Source organism: Mycetomoellerius zeteki, unplaced genomic scaffold (genome assembly GCF_001594055.1).
Source record: "Mycetomoellerius zeteki isolate Tzet28-1 unplaced genomic scaffold, Tzet1.0 scaffold162, whole genome shotgun sequence".
Lineage (NCBI taxonomy): Eukaryota > Metazoa > Arthropoda > Insecta > Hymenoptera > Formicidae > Mycetomoellerius > Mycetomoellerius zeteki.
In genome coordinates, this window is record NW_017256572.1 from 175803 (window position 1) to 193705 (window position 17903).

The 17903-nt window shown below is 35.7% G+C and overlaps 1 protein-coding gene across 5 annotated transcripts; it reads right to left on the reverse strand.

Annotated features, from left to right (window-relative positions):
- Positions 1-452: 452 nt before the first annotated feature.
- On the reverse strand, positions 453-17580 carry AP-1gamma (adaptor protein complex 1, gamma subunit). Of its 5 annotated transcripts, none has more exons than XM_018445538.1 (15): positions 13743-14295; positions 11241-11349; positions 10594-10655; positions 10024-10207; positions 8331-8477; positions 7138-7453; positions 5201-5611; positions 4886-5116; positions 4584-4805; positions 3431-3558; positions 3078-3324; positions 1222-1489; positions 986-1146; positions 778-870; positions 453-699 (listed from the first exon to the last, which is right to left on the reverse strand). In XM_018445538.1, exons 2-15 carry the CDS (start codon positions 11258-11260, stop codon positions 598-600), a joined length of 2592 nt encoding a protein of 863 aa, XP_018301040.1. In that variant the 5' UTR covers positions 11261-11349; positions 13743-14295; the 3' UTR covers positions 453-597. The 5 variants fall into 5 exon arrangements, with proteins under 5 accessions (XP_018301040.1, XP_018301039.1, XP_018301037.1 ...); XM_018445537.1 differs by having other exon boundaries at positions 10024-10216; positions 13743-14294; XM_018445535.1 differs by lacking the exons at positions 11241-11349; positions 13743-14295 and adding an exon at positions 17406-17580.
- Between the last annotated feature and the right edge of the window lie 323 nt (positions 17581-17903).

A 17903-nucleotide genomic window follows, 5' to 3' on the forward strand; every position in this document is an offset into this window, starting at 1 on the left:
AAGATAACTTTAGTTTTGTTCAATAATTACGACTTTGACAAGTACGAAACAAGTCATATTTTCACAATTAAGCAAATAATAACGAAATGGCAAGCAACATAAATTTCGTCGTCAAAACGTCACTTTTCCACGCCTATAAGTTCAGCCATTTATCGTGGTGTGGTGCTGTAACACACAACAAGCACGAGTCCATGTCCGTGTGCTCGCCTTCGGCGCGCCGAGAGTGAACGAGACAACGAGCCGTTTTTCTCGCTCTAATCGCTTGTTGGCTCGGCCGAAGGCGAGCACACGGACATGGGCTCCTGCTTGTGTTGCTACCGATTTCGCCAGACCGTCTGATTCTATGTCGCCACCGTCAACGCAGTTCTTGACCAAGTACTCAGGAGCCTTAATACAAATGTCTGTGTGTGTGCGTGCATGCGTGCGTGCGTGCGTGCGTGCGTGTGTGTGTGTATTAGATGTAGTCAAGTTGTATGTTTCACTGTTCTTGATGAAGAAAAATTGCGTTTCTTTCACCTTCCTCTCAGTTCGCTTTCAAAACTCTATTAATTATTTTTAGGCAGGCATATGTACAAATGTATTTTGTATTACATCTTGTCACTGTGATGTCGAAATGGGAAAGTTATTGACTTCCGTTTGTTCCAGAACTGATCCAGTCGGGCCCGTATACGATATACGCAATCTCATCCTTAATTGTGCCTAAGGAACAAAAGAGAGATCATCGATTAGAAACAAAAAACTCAACTATTTAATAGAAATAATGTATTGAAAACTCACTCTATTCATATTTGTCACTCTCATGACTTGAGTTACTTGACCAGACGGCGGAATGACAGTACTTGACGGCGACAACATTTGTAATTGGAATGTCTGCAAACAAGAAATGTATGATAAATACATTGGTTTGATATAAAAAATATCATAAATGTATATATATTGTTCGTATGTATATATATTATATATATATATATATATAGTGTCTAAACCTAGGAACTGCTGCTTGAAACAAAAAATCGGTTAAAATGGTGCTTCCGGAATTTTGAGCCAACATATTTATGACTAACAGATCAGAGATATCGGGCGGTCTTTCTAATTTGAACGTTATTTTGAGCCCTGATTTATCCAAGACCACCATACTTGGTAGTTCTGTAACAATGATTACGATTATAATGATTTACATGCTAATAAATTCATAATATTATTTTAGATCCTGTGACGAACCGTTTTGCACTGTCGGAGTACTGAGTAATCCATCTACTAAGAAGTTACTGTTATTAGTGGGACTGAACATCGATGCGGATGACGCCTGCGGTTGAAGTGGTAACGTGGGAGCGACAGACGTAGGCGTATTCAAATCCAAACTTCCAAGCAAATCCAACAGGTCATTATTATGCGCTGTCGTCGAACTCGATGAAGAATTTTTATTGGTCGTCGCCGCCGGCATCGTTATTCCTACATCCGTAGTTCCAAGTAAATCTAAAAGTGCACTCTGTAAAATTGTAAAAAAAATTAAAGATATTAGTAGACATCTTTTTTAAATTTATTTTTTTGTTTTAATAGAATATTTTATATTATTTACACTCTTCGTGATCACACTGGAATCAAAATGATCCTCGAGCGCATTTAACCAGTAATTTTTTTGATAGAACGAAAACTGTGAATGCAGCAATCGGTTAAATGCACTCTGGAATCATTTTGACCCCTCTGTGTCACCATTACGGAACTTTTAAGTGTGTGATCACATTCGAATTAATAGAATCATTAAAAATCCTTCATATTATTCGTAGCTTATCATATATTTATAGTTTAAATGAAAAGATATATTAAAATTTTGGCTGCCATGTGTATCCAATTGGATGTACACACCTATGGATCTAGAACGCCACATACTATATATCAATTTGAATATACACATTTCCTATACTTACTACCACTTATATAAAAGAACACTTTGCGTTAATTTCATATATATTATATTATGAATTCTGTGAATATCTACTAACTTGACTTAAGATTTTTATTTAAAAAAATATATTTTATTGAAAAATCTATTCTAATGTAAAAAATTTACTTAAAATTATATTATAGGATAGAGCGGGGCTATTCATCCATTTCTCACGATATTGTTTATGTTTCTGTGTGAGCAGCGTATATTAAACATTTGAAGGTTATATTTATGCTCTCAAATCATGATTGTATAAGGTAGTTATAAGCACTGCAAAAAGATATTGTTTGTTACCAACTTTATTTGCCGGCGTTGTAAATTTTATATTACCGTCTTTAAGGAGATCCTAAAGCCGTCTATATTACCGACTAAATCATGTAAATTTTGTATAACAAATGTATACTTCTTGTAAACTTCTTGTACACTTCTTTTTTCTTTCACAGATTCGAAAATTTTTTTCCAGGATTGAAGTGTACGCATTAATACGTGTTTGTGAGGTGGAGTTTATACCAACGACCAAAAATTTCGAAATTGATTTTTTACCATTACTTAGTGTAATGTAATATGACGTCTCAAGCTGTCAAGTCGACTCGTATTTTTTACTCTCTAAATCTGAGTCAGTGAAGTTCGACTAAAAAAGAAAGAATGTTTGAGCATTATCCCGGATCTACAATCTTTACCCCGGATCTACAATAGAGTTTTAAGCCTTAAGCCATAAGAAATGACACTAATTACTCAGTGCCAAGTATGCCACTGGGTAATTAGCGACTATCCACTGATTCAGATTTAGAGAGTACCATTTCTTAGTGTAACATGGCGTCTCAAGTAAAAATTTGACGGAATAAGTCCGCTCTATCCTATTATAAAAACATTTTTACAAATTCATCCAGCGACGATAAATGCGTGTATTTTCACTATATTTACATTTATATACGCGGCGCAGACACGCATGTATTTTTCACGCACATGAGTGACAAACATTCACAAATACTTTGAAAATTAAATTCTAGGTCATATATATCAATTTACATTTATTTTAACAAAGTTAGGCATAAAATAATAGTATGGCGTCAGGGGATTGATTACAAAAACCTATAGTTAAGATGTTAAAAAGAGTATAATATGCGCTTACTGAATCGGATGTAGTAGTGGCTGATTCCAGCATTGTGGACTTTTCGTCTTCCGGTTCTGGTTCACCGTTCACCAAGCCTATGATACCATTGGCCTGCGGTCGTGCGGTTTCCATCGGCGGCATTCTCTCCAGCAACGCGGGCCGCAGGTGATCGTACTTTCGAAACAGCTGTGAAAACTCGATGCCCCTCTGCTGTAATTCGATATGTAAATTGCTACCAAACGTATCTATGATCTGACAAATTTTCCTGTAATAACAGAATATTACATGAATATTGCGATTGTATACGAATAAAGATCTTTTACATAAATATTATATGGATAACCATGAACGAGATCAAAAATGATACTAACTCGTGACCTTTCTGGAACCTTGTGCTCAATTTGGTAAGAGACAGCAAGGTGTACTGTTTTGTGATCACAGTGTTCTGCAGATTCCAGAGTAACCTCTGATACACGTCGATGATTTCGTCTTCTGTCAACTGATGAAGAAATTTAAGAAATTATTAAATTATATTTTCATATATGTATCTAGAAAAAGTGACGAGCGGCTTTAAAAAAAATATGATCAATATAAAAAAATTCAACATTTCATTAGCAAGATTCCAAGTCTTTTCCGTCTTTTCATGTAAGTATTGTACCATAGGATTGGCCGATTTTGAATCGATTAATCACAAAAATTGAATTGATTCGGACATTCCGATTAATCACATAAATTGATTCGCAAGTGAGTCGATTTCTTTTTACAAATTTTACAATTTTTTTTTACAATGAGTTACCGGTCGGTTGTTGCCATCCATTCTCTTTTCTCATCATCTCTTTTTTTTTAAGGCGTTATTAAGAAGTATTCTTCAACATACATCAAAGGTACCTTAAGATAAATCTTAGTTATTTACCCTAGTTATTTACATGTGTATAGCTTTAAAAGTAACGTAAAAATTTATTGAACATAGTACAGTTTTAAAAGTATTGTAAAAATGTAAACATGGTACCTGATGAAGGTTAATATTTTTCATATTTATATATTTTGTTGACATTCAAAAAATACCAAAATTTATAATAAAACTTTTCATATATCTTAAATAAAAATTTTCGGTATTTATTTCTCAGTTTAAATGCTTGAAACTGAATTTTTGCTCTAAGTGCTAACGAACAATTAAATGTCAAATAATTATTCTCCGATTGCTCTGACCAATTTTACTAATCTATACTCACTTTTATATGCGTCCGATGTTCCATTAATAAAATAAAATAAAAAGATCGAATGGGATCGGTTAAATCAGTTCAAATTATTCGATTAGTCTCATTTTTGTATGTGTCCGAGATTGCATTAATAAAATACAAAAAAAGAAAAATTGAATAAAATTGATTCAAATTATTCAATTAGTATATGTAGGTATTCAAATCGGCCTTATTCAATTTGAATTGATTCATTGATTCGGAAATCGAATCAATTGATTTTTTGGCCATCCGTAGTAAGTACCACAGTTGCTACAGTTGAGCTTACATTGATTGGAGTCTCGGCGTCTTCCGATGGTGGACCGTATAACAATAGATCGCCGTATTCGCCGATGCACCACGTAGCAACCTGCGCCAAAGGCTGTTTGTCGGATGTGTCCTTTTCTAACGCGTACCACAACGCACTAACGGCGTAGCCCTGCTGTGACTGCGTCTCCGAAATTAATTGTATCGTGCACGCCACCACGTCATCTCGCACATAATTACCAGCCTGAAAATTAAAAAAAGATTTGAATCTCGACAATTCTGTCCATATATTTCGCTGTATTATGAACCCGTAAAAATACACACCGCGACGAGTACTTTGAAGAGAGTCTCGAGATGCCAGCGTTTGTTCGGAGCAAATCTCTCCGCGGACATAACGATATTGCTGCTGCATTGAGCCTTGAATTCGGGATCAGCACGTTCCAAAAATAAGAGCAACTCCTTCATCATATTCCTGATATTGTTAGAATTGACGAGCGCAAAGCTTAGCTCCATCGCACGCCTTCTGATCGATACGTCTGGGTCTTTCAGGCATTCCTAAAATACGCCGAGAGAATATTAATCGCAATGAATAACCTTATCTTCAGCTTAAAAAAGAAAATCTGTAAGTGAATATTTTACTAGAATTGTCGATCGATGCCTCTGCACCGCGCTGGTGTCCACATAAACTGTCTTCAATAACGTATTCAGAGCCACGTATCTGATATTTTTGTCGTTATTCAATAAAAATCTGCCCAGGATGTTGACCGCTAAGACTCGAAGCCCGCTCTCCGATTTAATGTCCATAATCGATAAAACCGTCTCGTAGAGTATCGTGTTACCAACATTTTTGCTGGTTTCTGTGTTAGTGGCGACTTGAGCAAGAATGTCGTTCATAGCTTCGGATGCATCGACGTCGTTACGTCCCAGAATACGTAGAAGACGCAGTATCTTCACCTGAAGAAACGGATCTGATACTCCGGATACGTCGTGCTCGGGCGAGTATCCGGCTAGGATCAGGTTCTTCAAGATTCTTACGAGGTTTGGCACGATCTGTAATAGGATTCTCCCTACTTAATTTCGAAGAAACTTAATTGGACTATTAACATTGATTACAAGAAATAAGATCGACGGAACAAGTCATTGCGAGATAACATACATACATTTTCATGTAACATGACAAAATAAGCACCATCTCAAAATAATATTCAAAGATTCTGATTTCAATTATTTAAGAGTAATTCATTCTCACTCTCATTCTCATTCTCATTCTCATTCTCATTCTTATTCTCTCTCTCTCTCTCTCTCTCTCTCTCTCTCTCTCTCTCTCTCTCTCTCTCTCTCTCTCTCTCTCATTACATCATTAAATATTAATATGAGCTATTTATATCGTAAGTATTGCAGATTTAGTTGAATATGTGATAAAAAATAATAGATAACATTTCTCGATTTCTGAAATAAACATGCAACTGTAGTAAATAATATCATCATGGTAATTACTGATAGATGTTACATAATTATTATTATACTAATATCGCTAAACATATCTAACTACCTCAATTAATTCATGTATATAAAAGATTGTATATCTACAAATGCAATATAGGTGATTTGATACTTTAATTATAAAAAAAATAGCAAAGCAGATAACACGTTGATTTATATTCTCATTCCAATATCTATTTCGAGCAAAGTAAAAGAAAAGAATGAAGTCTGTGAGTAATAAACATACATGCAATTACAGAAGAACCTTTATATGCATATTACCTCACGATGGCCGCATTCCTAAGAAAGACAAAAATAATCAACGCTTATATTACGTATGCTTATGTAATAAATTTGAAGATGTTAACCATGTTAAATTTCGTCAAAAAATATTGCACGATTGTCTTATTGTATATTCTATTATTTTTTTATTTTTATATTATTTATTTTAATTGCTTGGAAAAAAGAAATATAGGAGAGAAACTTGCACATGTTTATATCAATGAAACAAACAGTTTAGAATCTATTTAAAGCAAACATGTATTTAAAATGTAAATGAAAGACAAATGTGTTTTAAATTTCATATTGTATTGATATAAACTGCAGGAAAGTACTTGTTTTCCTCCTAATATATAATTATACAATAAATTCACAAAGATCCATTAATGCGTAACACATAAAATAAAATAAAATATTCTTTTAATTAATTATTTCGTTCCTGTTGGATTAATTATTTGTACCTGTACAAGATTAAGACTACATTCTTTTCCGTCACTATTGCTAACGATAATTAACCAGCAAACACAATTCAGTTCCTAATAGATAATTCCACTAGGCGCACTTTCTATAGATACTCTTTTTACTAGCAGATTTCTCTACTATCATACATATGTATATCTAACTTGTATGTATCAGCCATACTAGATAGGTCATACAACAGTCAATCGATTATGTAATAATGCAACACTATGACTCGGACGGATAAATTTACGACATCAAACTGTCTCCTATGGATTATGGAACCTGTCCTATGAATCCAGTTCTAGAGCTAATGTACGCCGTACGTGTGTCAAACGAGTATCTATTAGGTATACCTTTTTGAAATGATTCAGCGTGTCCATGCTGTTCTCGCACATCTCCGTGATGAGAGTGACACCGGTGATGAGGACCCCGTGATTCTTCTCGGTGATGAGGCTGCGAGTGGCCGGCAAAAACATCTCCATCAACTCCGGCACGCGTCTGATGATCCGAAAGGCGCAAAGCGCCGCTTTCTTTCGGATGTATGCGTTCGGCGATTTCATCAATCTCTCTACCTCGGACGCCAGATCCCTTGCCATTTCCGGCGACGCGATCGCACCGAGGGTACACAACGCCAAACCGATGACGAACTGTGTAGAACTGTTCAAGTCACTGTGCAAACAGAATCAGGAGGAAAATTGCATCGAAACTTGTTCTCTTGTTTAAAATAAAATATAAAAGCCAAAAGGTCGTATTCAGGAACGCGTTTTTATCGATAAAAGTGCGCGCGTTTTTATCATATATTTTTGAAATTTTATCTCTGATATTTTATTATACATAGTGATGGATATCAAGCTGCTTTGAATTAGTTCGAATATGTCATGAAAAATTCGAATTAATTCGAATATGATTAGAAATCATACAATCTTAAATGTATTGAAAAGTCTTGAATATCTTGAAGTCTTGAATGTCTTGAAAAGTTTTGAATGTTTTAATAAATTTAAACAATTAAAAAATTGTTTCTTTCGTTGATTTTTTTTAAATTAAAGTGAAAATACATTTGGCGGAAATAAAAATTTACTTGATTTTAAGAAATGAGGTTCAAATAAAAAACAAATTTATTTGATTTCACGAAATGATGTTCAAATCAAAGAAACTTTTTTTTAACCATATAGCAACGCTCAAATTTTTTTAATTTAAACAAACATTCTTTTAATCGAAAAAATCGAAAATTATCCAATTTTAAGACTTACCGAGACTTTCAAGACCTATTAAGATCTGTTAAGAATTTCAAGATCTATCAAGACTTTCAAGATCTATCAAGACTTTCAAGAGTATACAATTTCAAATAATATTCGAAATGTTTCGAAACAGAGCAATAATTAAATTGATTGAAAATTCGCAAGAGATATGATTGAATACCCATCACTATATATGTACATGCGTATAGCATGTTAGCGCGCTAACATCGTTGTTACAAGCGCGTTCTGAATACAAGCCATCAAAGTGTCGAAAACATTTGGCAGCATCCGAAATGAAGCGACGTTACTTTTTTAAACAATTTGTGATTAAGAGATGTACGTCTTGCCGTTCGTCTAGCAACAGCATGGCTCCCAAGTAACCGATTCGTTTGTCAGTGAATCTGGGCGAAGCGATGAGCTTCAAACATTCCAATTGACCAAAGTGCGCCGGATACCTGAAGTGTCATTAACACATCACACTTATCTCTCAATGATGTCGAATCATGTCGCAACACTCAGTTTTGCGACAACACAACGATACGACTCAAAAGTTGTTATTCATTTTAGTTGCCCGCAGAAACAAAAAAAGAAAAGAAATTAAGAACATATATTTTTGTTCAGTGACGTAACTTCAAAATTTGGACCCGGGGGCATAACCTTTTGAAGACCCTGTCATTGAAAAGAGAAGTTGTTATAATACATTTTTCTTAGTAATTAGATTAGACTTAGACGGTTTAAATATCATAAATTAAAAATCCAATTATGTATACCCACGATCATCAATTCTTTCCCTCGAAAATTGTCATAAACTGAGAAGTGATCACTTTTCTATTTTAATGCTCATAGTCCATGCGCGATTAACGACACGACTAATGGGTCTTCTACAATAAGTCATTATTCATAGATCAGAAGTCAGAAGCTAAAAATTGACGACTGTGATTGGTCAATTTCCAGCTTCTAACTTTTTATTTATGACTAATGGCTTATTGTAGAATGCCTGTAAAGCTTACGTCCGCTTACGACCAAATTTGACGAAATACCCTGAATTTTCAGAAGTTAAGTTTTTAAGAAAACTTCACAATCAAAGTTGCTAAAATAGGCGTTGTCACGTACTCTGACGGGAGCTCAAGTATTTTAGATATGTTAGTGAATGGATAGGAACGAATCATGGAAATACTAATTCCGTATAATTTCAGATGAGGATAGCCGGTCGCGACGGACGAGATTCTTCGAGACAACACACTTGCGCTCGAACAATTTTGCGAACAACACAAAATATTTCATGTCACTGTAATAGATGCTAGTCAGAGTTTTTGCGAATAATACATTACATTTTCACTCGAAATTTTAGACTAGTTGCTAAAATTTTAGAATTCTCTCGCGACATAGTTAACGCACTTAATTACCGCATAAGCGGCCTCGCGATGACATCAATTGTATCCGCGCTTTCAATGATTCCGTAATTACTGTAACTGACGGACGATCTATCTCTTGGAATTCGATCGCAAACAAATTATCTTCCAACAAGAGAAGAACAGAATTTTTTATTGCCACAACGTGGAGTTTCCGTTCTTGGTCAACCATTGACGCAGTAACGGACGACCAGCTGTGGACCAATTCCATTCCAACAGCCAGATCGTAATGGCAAAACAACTGCATAAGCAACAGGCATTTTTAATACTTTCGCATTAATTATATCTTTTGATAGAGATCTATTGGAAACGATTTATAGAATGTCAAGGCAATTGGACAATATGTAATTAAAAATAATAACATTAAGTTTTAAGGGCCCCAATGACCATTGGGGTCGTAGCCCCCTCTGCCCCTCTGTAGTTACGCCATTGCTTTTATTCCTCTATACTCAATAATGATGATGAGTTTATTACACCAACTTTTAATAATTCAAAATATTTCTTCTTTTCTGGAAAACATTGTCTTTTTTTTAGTTGTATCGTTGCTGTAGCAAATGAGCGAGAATAGTTAATACAATTTGATACAAACCCCAGCATATGAATATACAATAGCTTAGCGATGTTACGACATCTCCACACGCTGTCTTCTTCCCTAAACGTTGAACGAATATACGCGCATTCCTTATTCACAACCGTCCTCTCTTCCGCAGCTGTTCGTGCAGCCCGTATTTGTCTGATCAGATCCCTCAGCCGCGTCGGCGCAGGCATTCTAACTGTCGAGACTTTTAAAATGTGAAAAAGTCATCAGTATAAATTGACACTATTTTTGGCAACCGCTGATTCCGCTTGCATGTAACTATATAGTATATCAATAGATTGCAAAATAAAAAAATGTAACGCATAAATTTTTTAAATCAATGTGGTTAAAGTACCTTTTCCATTACTTGAACATTAATTTTGCTTGAGATGTAAAGACGAAAATCTTTACTTGTTTACATTTTTTAAATAATTCAATTTATCTTCAGTGGTGTGTGTGTGCGCGTGTGTGGGGTGGGGTGGGGGTTGAGAGAGAAAGAAGATAATAAACAGACGGAATCAGATGTTCCAATGATTAGCTATTACAGCCATTGTGAGTAAATGAAATTAACAATACACCTACCTCTTTCCACAGCCTCATTGAAAGCCTGCTTTATGGAGGCCATATTAAAGGCTGGGTTAAACCTGAAAAAATACACACCCATGCTACTTTATGACTGTTAGCACCCCTACCTACCGAACCTACTTATGCAATGACACTTGTATACTACTCCGCCTAACCTTACTTTTGCAACCAATTTCATATTTTGCAGTATAAGAAAAGAATGAGAATGAAAGTTGTGTCTCTGTAGTAAGTCATATTCACATTATGGGACAGATATAGCCTTGACCTTGATAAGTATAAAGCAATTTATTGCACTTTCTAGAAAAAGGTAACAAAAGCCAAAGAAGGAAGGAGAGAGAGATTAATAAACTATTAAAATTATTATAAAAATAAATATTAATTTTCCATAAAGCCTTTTAGAACGTTTTACATCAATTTGTAGGGATGCTTTATAAGTTTATATTTTTGGCCAAGGCTATATTTCATATAACCAAAAATATAAAAATGATAAACTAACAAATATTGTCATAAATTTCATTTTTCAATGCTTATGACCATGTTCGAGATGAAAATAATATCATCAGTTTTCTTTTGCAGTCTCATTTCTACCCAAACTGAAAATTATTCCAAAAATACACACATACACGAGTGGGATTATGCATTACCCATGTTCTGAGGCATTCATCGTTTCTCCACTTGGACTGCCAACTTGTGCCAAATTTCACAACGAAAACCAAGCGCAGACGAATACAAAACACGAACTCTGCTATCCTCCTAGTGGACACAGGACGATAACAATATTATGAAACATGTTAGTATTGTACATTATGTTAATAAATTACATCAATCTAAACTAGAACAATGTACGAGCATTAAAGAGTACATCAAAGAGTTGATCTTATAGTTCATAAGCCTTCTATAGAATGAAATACTGTTTAACACATTACCCTATTTCAGAAAGACACCTTGCAACTCTTGACAATTCATTTTGCATATCACCTTTATAAATTATTTTCTATTAAACATTTTTGATCGCTTGAAAGATATATTCTCATCATTGCAAGACAATTGCACATTGAAATTAACATACAAGTGTATGATTATAATTGCACTAATTATATAATTTTGAATAAACTTCAATCACTGATTGTGCATCAAGAAACATAGAAAAGACAGATGAATTTTATAAAATTCTATAAAACCAGATTTCGTATTAAACATTTAATTAAAATTAAATTAAGCAAACTTTTGAAAAAAAAATTATTCGATATTTCGGTTCATTTCTATTAATTTAGATTAACTTTAATTTTGGTTTAACTTGTAGCATTTCCGACCATATAACTGTCCATCCAATCCAACCCAGACTTGTGCAAACCTGTTAAAGTCGAAAAAGCAATTACTTTTTATCCGTTTCTTACTTTTATTTTTTTCTAGTTGTAAGAATTAAAGAAAGACCAAGAAGTTGGATAAATCATGTTGAATGAAATGCTCCTGTATGACAAATTTTTTAATCTATCACTGCGCGCGTGATTTGCATATCGAAGAGGATCCTAACCAAGGGTTGAAACACTTATCACATTACTAAGTACTGTTCATACCGATACTGAATAAATTTATGATATACGCTCTTCTGGTGGTAGCTCTCTTACAGACATTTTATATATATTCTTTGATGCACCTATTTTCTTCAGAGCTTAAATTCATTTAAATTGTTGGAAAGATAAAGAGAGTAAAATAAACTAAGATTAAAGTTAATTTATGTTTATATAGAAATGAGCCCGTTTTCTATACCAATGTAATTTAATTTTAATCTTTTTCTGTATTCAACTGATTCTTCTTTTTTTTTTAGTTCCAAGAATTAAAAAAAAGATGAAAAATAACTTTAATCCTGATTCAATTGACTCATCTTTTTCAAATTTTTAGAACTAGAAAAAGATACAGAGTTAGTTCTAGAATCTAAATAACAAAAGATTAAAATTAAACTAGGTAAGTACATTGGTATAGAAACGTATATAAACGGCTAATAGATTTTTTCCAAAAGTGATGAAAAGTGAGAAAGAGGACTGGACAGCTGTGTCGCGCATAATAAACAATTGTACACTCTTTTTAAACTTGAGCTGCTCTATTAAATTTGTGTCAACGGAGAAAAGACGTTATGGAAAAAGGAAGTAGCTCCAAAGTGCTTTCTTCAATAAAGTCATAAATCAGTTTCCGAGGTCTGTGGACACGCGGATCCATTGGGTTTCGCGATACATCATTCGGCAGGAACGTGAAGGACGTACCGATCTCGTAATGTATCGGCGGACCGCGGGCGGCCGCGGGGACCACGATAGCGATTTAACTGGAGCGTGATGTCACTCGCTCGTACGCTAGAATCTCGGCGACGCGACGTTGCAAAACACAAGTAGAGAGAGCTTTTATATATATATATATATATATATAAAAGCTACTTCCTTTTAATATATATATATATATATATTAAAAAGGAAAAAGAAAAAATGCAGGGAGGAGGACCGCGAAGACAACTGCCGAGAGCCAGCCTACCTTGAAAGGCATTAGCCCGTGGCTGTCAAACATCGAAGCTCCCTCGCGGGAGTGAGACACGGAACTGGGAGTCCTGCACCAGAGTCCATCGCGAATCCGTTCGGGAGCGCACCCTGAACTTGGCTGTGGAAGTGTTCGCAAGTCCACCGTGAACGATCAACTACCGTGAACGTCGCGTCGCGTCGTCGCGAATCTGTCGGGAGGCCAACTTAGCCAACGACTTCCTGCGTGACGTCAGACGTGTTGCCGCGTGTGAGAACGTGCACGCGGCACGCGGCACAATAACGAGGACAGACGTGGACGATACGGAACAATTGGTAACAATACGGGGGTTATAGCGGCCTGCTCCGAAAACGAAACCAACGTTCACACTCTGCGTGTTTACATTACAACGACAACGCCGAAGGCTTAGTTTGGTTGGAATTGGAACGGCCTGAGCTCGAGTAATCGCCGTTAAAATACGAGTACTCGGCAAGTGCGAGTCGTGCGCCCTCACGTTCCGACCGTCGCGGTGGCGTGCTCGAGGTGCTCGAAACGCCAACCAGTCGTTCGACGTATCGTTTATCCGGATGCCCGACCCCGAGACTCGGGACGGCGACGACGGCGACTACGTGGATACGTACCGTACGGCGCCGTCGAGTCCCGTGAAGGCGGAGACTGCTCGCTAGTCCGCGGCCGCGAGCCCCATGAATATAGCTCTGCTTGCGCCAAGTCTCTACCCGCACACATACACGCACATACACGCACACACACGCACGCACGCACGCACACACTAGCACTCTTGGGCACTCTGGCCAACTCCGGAGTCCGGCTACCCGCCCGCGCGATACCACAGTAACCACAGCGATACCAAGCTGCTTTTTCTCTTTTTTTCCTTTCTTCTCGCCCTTTCACCTCTCTCACTCACTCTCTCTCTCTTCCCTCCCTCTCTCTCCTTTTCGACAATTCCCCCTCTCTCTCTTTGTCTGGCTTGTCGATCACAGCCACTGACAGATCTGACAGGTCGCGCGGAATTTCGTTAATTTCGTGTCCCTGCGCCACGACGGGATCGGGAAGACTCAAAAATGGCCGCTGCCGTCGTCGTCACCGATGTCGCGTTAGGGACTTTCCACCAGAGAAATGAACAGCGTATCCTAACCTCACGACTCACGACCGCGTGTGACTCGACTCGCGTGTGAGTGAGACCGTGTGTGTGAGGATGACAAGAATGACGAGAAAGAAAAATCGCATGAGAATCTCCTTGAACAGGAAACGCCGTGAATATGGCAGCACTGCGCACCGATCGCGCGAGATTTGAATGCTTTTCATTTCGTGACAAAAGTATCTTTCAGTCTTTGGCTGCTTTCCTTTTAGGAGACACAGTAATTGACACGCAAATGTCATTCTATCTTTGTTATTCGTTGAATGTCAAAAAGGATAGAACGTTTGTGCCTTCTAAAAGGAAAGAAGCAGCCTTTGTTACTCCTAAAAATTGCAAAACGATGTTTCTGTCGATTTGTGTCTAACGATGGGCACTAATGCCCATTTCTATCAATGCAGATTAACTTTAATCTCGGTTCAACTTACTCTTCATCTTCTTTTTAATTTTTACAACTAGAAAAAGATGTAATAGAAATTTAACTACATTAGAAATGAGCATGAGTAATTTTACATTGGTTGGGTCTGGTTGGGCTTTAGGCCCAGTTCCACCAAAATGTAAGATTATCTTTAATTTTTTTGGGTTCAATTTTTATAATTCTAAAGAATTATTTTTTTATAATTCTAAAGAATTATAAAAAGATAAACAGTGGAAAGGAGGCCAATTTTTAGAGAAAAAAAATCCGATGGGGGATTTCGATAAGATTGAGCTTCTATGCGAGTGGATACCGAGAAGACGAATCTCGCGTAGATAATCCTGAAAGCGGGACAATTTCGATCTCAAACTCGCTGAAATTATCACCGATACTTCTGACTACGATCTTTACTTGTGCTTCTCGTGATAAGATAACGCACGCGTTGCATATATAGTATGTCAAGTCGACAGGAGCTGCGAGGAGCTGCAGGTCTCTCCCGACAAGTGTCATTGCACAACTGACAATGATATGGTCATATTATTTTTTCGTGGGTACAAACTACATGTAGAACGCATAATCGAGTGATGGCATAAGATATATTATCGTAATTAAAACGACTCGATAAAGAACGATAGATTTATAGTGGAATATGTATACCAAAGTTTTCATATTTCACGTTTATGTACCAAATTTCGCTATCGTTGAACGCAATCTTTCTTCACGAGAGAAGTAAAATTTGGACTCGGCAGCCACATTTGGGATTTTAAACGTGGTACATGAATATAAGCTACAAACTCACTGACATGATCTCATATAGTCATCTTCCCTTCATAAGGAAGTTTCTTAAAACGCTACAGATAATTTCAATCTTCGAAAACAGATACAGTCATACAATGTACAGCACTTTCTAAGCGATAAACATCCTCAGCTGTTACAAAACAATTCCTTTATAGGGTAACTTCCAATTACTGCCACTTTTTTCAATTGTAGTATTAGTATAAAAGTATGTGATCGTTATACATTAAAAATATTACTAGTATTAAACTACAACTATCATATAAATATAAGCACAACTGTATAAGATATTCGACATGTTTTGTACTTATGAAGTAATTGAAGAAATTAGGAATATCATTGAACATGTAAACTCCATGTTGCTCTAATTAGAAGTAAAGCAGAATCGCATGATTTAATTAAAGTGCAAGCAAACATGGTATTTTCACTTTCTTGTATGTACTAAAATAATTTTATGATAATGTTTAAATGACATTTCAATAAAATAAGCATAAAAAATTGGTGAGTTACTTTTTTAATTAAATTTATTGAAATAGCAGCATTAGGGATCATCAAGGTTTGTCTGTATTACTGCCGGCAGTAAATCCTGTTGATTGAAAGAGTCCTGTTATGCGTGAATATAAGTATACAATGCGTCAATTACTGCCAACTTTGACGTCTTTAACTAAAGAAGTGATAGGTATTCCTAGCGTAGAACAATATGATAAATATTGCTATCAGTCATTATTAAATAATAATTGAGATAAAGTTAAATATAAAAGCATAACAATACTTTAAACGATTAAATGCCTAAAATGATATACCTTTGTCATATTATTTAATACACAGCACATTTGTATTATTTTATTGTTAAAGTTGTTTATATTTAGAGTCCGACCGAAACTTTACCGAAACACTCGACTACATGTCAATTTCTACCGAAACCGAAACCAAAATTAAAAAATAGGAATCCTATAATGGCATATAGGCCATATGTATAGACATGCCCGTATCATATACTTTTTCTTCATAAATATCATAATTTATTGAAACAATAATTAAATTTCGACTGAAACCGAAATTTTGGTTGTGTCAGTTTTAGCAAAAGAATATAAGTACTTCTTCTTCATAAACGTTATAATTTAATTATTGAAACAATAATTACACATATTAATATTTATAAGGAAGAGCTATATGTTCAGTCGACACGTAATGAGTGCCCGTTTTCAGTTTCGGTCGGACTCTACTTATATTATGCTATTGCATTTAGATATTTATATAAAGCAGCCTTTAATGTGCGCTCTGATCCAGTGTAATGCGAGTGACCGAATTCACTATTTATTTACGGGATGATTTTGATACAAATTACAGTAAATGGACGGCAGTTTTAGGGTACATGGACAGTAATACGAAGACAGTATTGGAACGTGTGGCAATAATTAAGAGGGCAGTATTTGGACAAAGACTGGCAGTAATATGTGCAATACATTATATTGTATTTTTTTTACTATATTTAAATAATTCGTTAGTTTTCGAGCTTGTTTTTATTTTGTGTATATTAAAGTTTATATTTGAATATAATATCGAAATAATATCTATTATATATTTTAAAAACCTTAAAATAAGCATATCAATTACTGTTATGTGTTTAAAGTGACAGTAATTGGAACAGTTACCCTATGTGTAGTCTCTTACTGGAAAGCTCTCGTACAGACTGCGTTCACTGTCAGTGCTGAAAATCTATAGTGAACGTACCTAACATATACTATAGACTACAGATTTTCAATATTAGCAGTGAATATCGGAACACAGTCTGTATGAGAGCTTCTCAGCAAGAGACACATATCGACACACAGGGGAATCATTTTGTCTTCATTTGATATATTGAATGAAAGACAAAAACAAAATGATTCCTATATCTTTTGTTGGAAAGCTCCCATTATAAGCTGAATAAATCACCTTCTGTTGAGTTCCGGCGGCAAGACACTCCAATCCTCGGTGTCGTAGTAAGGCCACATGGTATGTGATAATGTTAAATAAATAAGGAGCTTATGGCCAAAAAGACGTGCACCGCACAAAAATCACAACCGCACATATATCAAACAGAGTACCTACAGTTGCGCGATCAGTTTTGTATATTCTTTATCACTAACATAATAGAGCACCGAGACAAGGTGTGGGCATTATCTCTTATCTCAGCGACTACCTTGATATCAGGCATTCACACTCACACAAATCCAGTTCCTAGCGAGATCTGATAAATCATTTTACGACAGTATATTTTAAAATGTTTTTAAAAAGAAATGAACGTTCTATCCTATCACCTGTGTGCGCGATTTCAATATACATTCTTTTTACATATTTAAAAGGAGATAAATAATGTATATTTTCGATTAAAAAGGAATTCTTTATTCATAGAAACACTGTACACATGCGATATAAATATGTACAGTGCGT

Bases quoted from the DNA above. Each gene is read 5' to 3' on its own strand.
- AP-1gamma (XM_018445534.1), bottom strand. From the start codon at position 17,464: ATGTGGCCTTACTACGACACCGAGGATTGGAGTGTCTTGCCGCCGGAA. The intron at 10,656-17,405 runs GTGATTTATTCA...GTATTTTTTCAG, and splicing joins CCGCCGGAACTCAACAGAAG to GTTTAACCCAGCCTTTAATA. The intron at 1,490-3,077 runs GTAAGCGCATAT...ACAATTTTACAG, and splicing joins CCACTACTACATCCGATTCA to AGTGCACTTTTAGATTTACT.